This window comes from Apteryx rowi, unplaced genomic scaffold, assembly GCF_003343035.1.
Source record: "Apteryx rowi isolate R43461 unplaced genomic scaffold, aptRow1 scaffold_81, whole genome shotgun sequence".
NCBI lineage: Eukaryota > Metazoa > Chordata > Aves > Apterygiformes > Apterygidae > Apteryx > Apteryx rowi.
In genome coordinates this window covers 1,327,635-1,334,012 of record NW_020451105.1, presented here as the reverse complement: position 1 = coordinate 1,334,012, position 6,378 = coordinate 1,327,635, and the positions used below count along the sequence as shown (strand labels likewise).

Genomic DNA, 6,378 nt, shown 5'->3' with positions numbered 1-6,378 from the left:
GAAAAAAAGAGGAGGCTGATAGAAACCTCGTTGTTCATCATGAATTTTGGGATTAGTTGGTTAAAATCAAAGAAAGCATTGCTAATGCTATAGTAGAGGAAACGATTTTAAGGGAATGTTTCTTTGGAGGAGACAAGGTTGTCCAGTGCTCATATAACCTGGGAGGACTCTATGGGAAACGAATCTTGTATTTAGTATGAAATGCACATTTTCTCATATCATTATGGCCACTGTTCCGGATGTACAGATTGGTGTGTAGCTAGCCCCAGATGATGGCTTTTTTGATCATGCACAAGACTGGCTCTGTGTAACAGACTGAAACAGGACGCTGAAAATCTAGCAATTCTATCTAAGGAGGGCTTGTGCTTGTGGGAGTTTTATGTTTTGGGAGTAGGAGTTCTTCAAGTTGGAATGTGAGACTGGAGAAGGAGATGTGAAAAATGATAACTCTTAAGTTTATGTATCTGAGACCGTAATCTCTTTATGGCAAGGACCATAGTTCTATTTGTGTGTTGCAGCAATAATAAATTAAAGGATATACTGGAAAGAATTTAGTAATGGGGGTAGCTTGGGGTATCAACATGCCAGTGTTCACTGAAGGAACAAGGAAAGCCCTGAACTACCTATACATCTTGTGAAGCAAACCAGTATGGCTGTTCTGAATTTTAGAGACCTACAAATCAATGCGATGAACTTGAACTTTCACATTTAAGAAAAGTTCACAACCTTTCACCTTGTTTAAAAATTGCCTTTAAAATACAAGGACTTCAAGTTTGCCCTATCTCTTCTTTTTTCAAGGTCAGGAGTTATTTCACATCAAGATTAATCTTTGTGAGCAAAAGAACGCCACGTTGTAGGTCCCAGGTTTCTAGGGAAAGGCTTGAGTCTCTGGGGGCAGCAGAGGCAGTGCAGGGAGGGCAGGGTGGCTTTGCTGGGCAGCCACAGGGGACACCAGGGGAGCAGCAGCAGCTCTTTTGAGAGTGGGGCTCTGACGCTGTATTTCTTGCTCTTTGTCAAGTCCTTTCAGCATTGTATTTCTTTGTCTCCTTTTTCCCCTTTGCAAAAAAAAAAAAAAAAAAAAGTAACTCTTGTAGATTTAGGTGCTAGGTAAAATCTTAGTAAATGACAAACCTAACCAGAAAGCTGACAATTCTGTATGAAATGGGTGACCTACAGACCCCCCAGCTTAGTCACAGACACACCACTACAACTTCGACTCAGCCCAAGCAGAGATGCAGGGCCCTGCCTCCCCCCTGCTGCAGCTCCCACAGCCAGAGACAGGCCTTGTCAAGGTTGGCTCCAACCACGCATTTTGTATTCAGTACAACAAAACCAGTCGGTTAATCTCTGTGACCTTCAAAACACCCTGCATTCCTAAATACTTTTAAATTACACGGTGACTGGCATTTCCACACTGCCGCACAGGGAGCCCTGCGCCCCTGACAGCGTGGCAGGGCTGCCGCCAGCCCTCTTTGTCCCCCAAAACGCCCCAGTGGGCCTCAGGGGTCGCTCTGGACAGGCCCTGCCTAAACGGACAAAGATAGCACAGATTATTATTCTGTTAAACTGTGTAAAGCATCAGGGAGGTGGGAGTCCCTCCCTGGAAAAACGAGGTTTCGCCCCCCAACTTCGCCGTCGCGGAGGGGAAAGGCCGGCAGAAGCGTTTCGGGGCGCGGGAGCCCTGAAGTAACGGGGCTGCACCGCTCCCCGCCCGCGCCGCCTAACGGCCCGCCCAACGGCCAACTGCCGCCTGGGGGGAGGGGGAGAGCGGCCGCCGCCGCGCCGCCACGTGACTTCCGGGCCGGCGCTGCGTTCCGCCATCGCGGCGGGGCGGCAGCGGCCCGACTCAACCCGGCGCGGCCCGGCCCGGCCCGACCGGGGCTCCGCCGTTCCCGGCCGCCCGGGGAGGCGGCTGTTGGAGCAGAAGGGAGCTCCTTCTGCAGGCCGCCCGGCGCGGCTGCCGGCTCGGCTCGGCCGTGCCCGCGGGTGGTGCGTCGTGGCCGGTCGCCGCCGCCATGGATCCGTTTTTGACTCTGCTGCACTCGTTTTCCTCGAGCTTGTCCGAAAGCGAGCTCTCCGACCTGAAATTCCTGTGCCAGGACAAGATCGGCAAGAGGAAGCTGGAGTCCGTGCGGAGCGGCAGGGAGCTCTTCAGCCTGCTCCTCGAGCAGCGGGCCATCGCCGGCGACAGCGTCGGCTTCCTGCAGACCATGCTCCGGGCCATCAAGCGGGAGGACCTGATGGTGCGGCTGGAGCAGTTCGTAGAGGGAGGGGAGCTCAACGCTACCGACCAGCCAGACGTGAATGAAAAACGTAGGTGGTTCCCCCCCCAATACATAAATAAAGGTATCCCCGCCCCCCAGCCCTGGGCGTGCGCGGGCACGGCTCCCCCCAGGGGCCTGCCGTGGGGACCCCGCTAGCGCTGCTTCCCTGCTTGTTCCCGCGAAGGACTTGTCCTACCCGGGAAATGTACCCCCAGGGCAGCACCTGCTGCAAACAGCTTTCCAGGATGGGAGTTTCTTCCCTTCTATACCTAGTGGTCACTTGGAAACCCCATGGCGTGCTTGCTAATATACCGTTCTTAATACATCCAGCAGCTTCTCAGGCATGATGTGATCTTTGGTATGTGCACAAACTTAGGATCGTAGCAATGCTAAATACAAAAAATATATATATATTTCTGATGTCTGTATATCCGTCATTCATTTGGTATAAGTGGTTTGTTCTGCTTTTTCAGGTCTGCAGAAAGCAGCTATTGAAGTCATATGTGAAAATGTTGGGAGAGACTGGAAAATGCTGATGCGAAGTCTTGGCTTTCCTGAAGTGAAAATGGACAGAATTGTGGCAGCCTATCCATTTAACTTGCATGAACAATTGATTCAGTCGCTTCGAGAATGGCAGAAGTGGAAGGGAAAAGATGCGAAGGTGGCTGACTTAATAAAAGCTCTTCGGGGTTGTAGTATGAATCTGGTGGCAGACAGAGTCGAACAGAAACTCTTGCAAATGAACACTGAAACCAAGTGAAATCAATATAAAAACATTTTCATGTCACACTGATATTAATGAAAAAAGTTGAAGTGCCTTCTATTTTTCTGAACCACAATCAACATCATTGGTTCTATTACCTATTCTGCCATTAATTTATGAGCCTTAAGGTTGCTAGGTTAATTTGTTGTCAGAAGACTAACATTTAAAAAAAAAAAAAATTTTCAGGTAATGCTTTGTAGTTTGGTGCTTTGATTGTAGGCGTTTTAAGAGAATGCAGGATCCCCCTGAATGTAGGATTTGCCTTACTGATGGCACTTTTCAGATTTGTTCCCTGGATCTACATCCATAGGATCACTGATGATTCCAAATTTCATTGGATTCCTTATTTTTATTTATATTTTTTTGGTGGTGTATTAGTAACTGTAGTGTGAAAGGAGGAGGGAGATAGAACTCTTACCTGTGTACTGGGGTTGTGGGGGGTTGTTTGTTTGTTCGGGGAAGCATAAGATAATGTCTTCTGAGTTGCTGAAGGCCTTTGCGCTCCATAAAAGGACACTAAACAGATTGTGACTCCAGGCCCTAAAACTGCAGTGCAAGAGGGCTAGTAACTATTGTGGCTATTTCTCAGCAGAGAGTGTGCCTGGTTTGAGAAATTAAGTGCCTTCATCACCCTAAAGGGAATGTTCTGAAACTATCAAAGAAATCATATGTAACTAACAGATGTTTACAGCAGCCTCTTTTCACTGCCTTGAATGTTTTAAGATTTCTTCCAGGGAAATCCTCGCATAACCCATACCAGAGTCTTCCCTTGTCTGCTGGCAGCTGCAGTTCACCTCATAAGAAAGCTACTGTTGTCTGTGCTCTTGGTAACAAAGATATATGCTCTAACAAAAAGCTAGAAAACAAACTGGTTTCTTTTCAGGGGTGGGGTGTGAAATCTTACTGAATTCAAATAAGCAGTATGGACTCTTCTGTGTAGTGATGTCCTGTGAAAATTCTCTCTCTTTTGCCACAGCTGATTCTCTTCAAAGGTGACTCCAGATTCAACAGCACTTCCAAGTTCTCTGCAATTCTTTCTTTCATTCCTCTTCCTTTATATCTCTTGAAAGTGGTTATAAACAGCTCATAGATGAAGGAGGATTTATGAACAAGACCTGATTCCATTTTTAGCTTTAATTTGGAACAGAGTTCAAAATTGACCTTCACAGCTAAGCTAGGCCTGGGAAAACTGCACATGGTTCAAGACATGCTGGGATGTAGAGGCCTCCCAGGATGGGGACTATCACCTATGCTAGTGGGAAAAGTCCTCTGAAATCTTAATTGCTTGAATAAGTGGGATTGTTTGTGGTTAGAAGGATGTTTGCAGCAACATAAACTCATACCTGGAGAGGAGAGGCTTCTTTTTGCTACTGTACCTGTGTGACTTTTAGCTTCTTTCAAGTTCTCGTTTCATGGTGCTGTTACTATGGAGGCCTGGTGTCAGCATGTAATACACTAGTACTCTGTATACACTAGTATTCTGTAGAAATGTTGTGAAACTCATGATTTTCAAGTTTTTATTTCAATTGACACTTCTGGTTTAGAAGATGACACTTGAATACTTGGTTGTGGTTACTGGAAAATGATGTAATGTGAACTTAATTTTTTTATTAGAATTTTTCTTCAAAAGCTGAGCTATAAATAATTGGTACAAGCATTTTTATAATCATTATTTACCAACTATTGGTGACTGTAGCTAAGAGGAGGAGTAATGGGCAATACAGAAGCTTCCACTTGTCTGCTTTTCGGGCATGTACAGTTTTCTAAGTACTCGCTCCAAAGTAGAATGTTTCACTTTGTTAATATCTTAACAATCTGGGGGTAAATAAACACAAATTCCAAACTTCCAATACCAGATGAAAAGCTATGCTTCAGCTGAATGACTAGTTCAGAAGTTTTGGAGGATTTTGTTTGTTTAATGAAAAAGTTCTTTCATTCTGCAGTGTTTAAAGAAAATATTCCTTTCGGACTTTTGCCGTTATGTCTCTACACAACATTTGTAAGGAGAGTGGAGGTGAGGAGAGGTGAAGTTAGCAAAATGAGTTATGTTTGTGGTTAAACAGCTCTGCTGTGCCATGATCTGTCCAGTAACATATGTTGTTCTTATCTACTTGTCATAGGTCGTCTTGTTCACAGAAGATACATGTATCTGTAATATAAAAAGTAGTATGCCATCTACTGCATATAGCCAAAATATTTTAAGAATCAGTAGGAACAGTTAGTTGTAGAACAAGAAATCTTCTGCTTCAGAAGATATAAAACTCTTTCTTTTAGAATTTGTACATAGTGGAAGTTCTATTGCATATGAAAGCAATGAGCTAGAATGCATGGATTTGTTCAGTACCTTAGGACCAATTAAAACTGTTTTTAGTAGCAATTAAAAAGTTGATCATGTGAGAACAAAATCAAATGGAACAAATGGAACAAAAACCTTTTATTGTGAGAAGGGGTAGGGGCAGAGGGTATAACTCATAAGGAAATGTGTTGTGTTCAGTAGCAACCTTATCTTCAAATTAAATATTTTGGTCTCAGATATGCATATTTTTAGAATGAAAGATTTATATTGTATAGTTTTGTGCATATAATTATATAACATTTCATAAAAAATATTTCTTCAAAAATAAAATGGAAATGTTCATTATGCTGATAGGATTGCTGTCTATGATGGGTTCTCTAATTAGAAGAAAATAAATGCTAAGGACGCTTTTAAAGCAAGGAGTGGTGCTAAACAGGCCTTACCTTGCCCAGGTACTTCTCAGAATATCCTCCCCCAAAAAATTCCTCATTGAATTTTTCATAAGTACTACAAAGACTATAGTTTTCCTAGCTGGAGTAGCATTTGAATGCTGGCATTCATGAAAGTGTAAGAGAAAAAAGTACTCTCCCAGCCCTTTTGAGCCTAAAATTGAGTTGCTGTGCAAAGTATGCATGGGAGATAGGCCTCTTATTCATAAGTGCCTTAAATCTTTTCCTTATTTTTCTCTACTAGCCATGTTGTGGTAAGGGTGCTATATTTGTTCTGTGATTAATTAAACATATAGCTCTGTCTAAACCTGATCGGGCTTTTAGAGATGTGAGCATGTTCAGAAGTTAAATTGATACCGACTTCAGTGTTATGTGAAGTATATACCAGTACTGAAGTGTTAGTGTGTACCCAGCACTTTGGATGCATAAGATAAGTGACTTTACCCATTTTCTCAAATTCTCTTTATGATACTCTGCAAGAGCCAAGTAGCCTGTGAGGGGTTACTACAACGTTTTCTTTTCAGTCTCTTGAGAGTCTTCTTTCCTTATGGCCTTGAGACAAAAACACCAAATGTGTTGAGAGCAAAAAGTGTTATCTCAGGAGAA

General features: G+C 43.7%; 1 protein-coding gene across 1 annotated transcript; it reads left to right on the top strand.

Annotated features, from left to right (window-relative positions):
* The first annotated feature begins 1,855 nt into the window (after positions 1–1,855).
* On the top strand, positions 1,856–5,679 carry FADD (Fas associated via death domain). Its single transcript, XM_026089370.1, has 2 exons — positions 1,856–2,313; positions 2,738–5,679. The coding sequence occupies exons 1-2, from the start codon at positions 2,016–2,018 to the stop codon at positions 3,022–3,024; spliced, it is 585 nt and encodes a 194-aa protein (XP_025945155.1). The 5' UTR covers positions 1,856–2,015; the 3' UTR covers positions 3,025–5,679.
* The last annotated feature ends 699 nt before the right edge of the window (positions 5,680–6,378 follow it).

Coding starts and splice junctions, on each gene's coding strand:
- FADD (XM_026089370.1), top strand. CDS start 2,016: ATGGATCCGTTTTTGACTCTGCTGCACTCGTTTTCCTCGAGCTTGTCC. Junction 2,314..2,737: donor GCCAGACGTGAATGAAAAAC/GTAGGTGGTTCC, acceptor CTGCTTTTTCAG/GTCTGCAGAAAGCAGCTATT.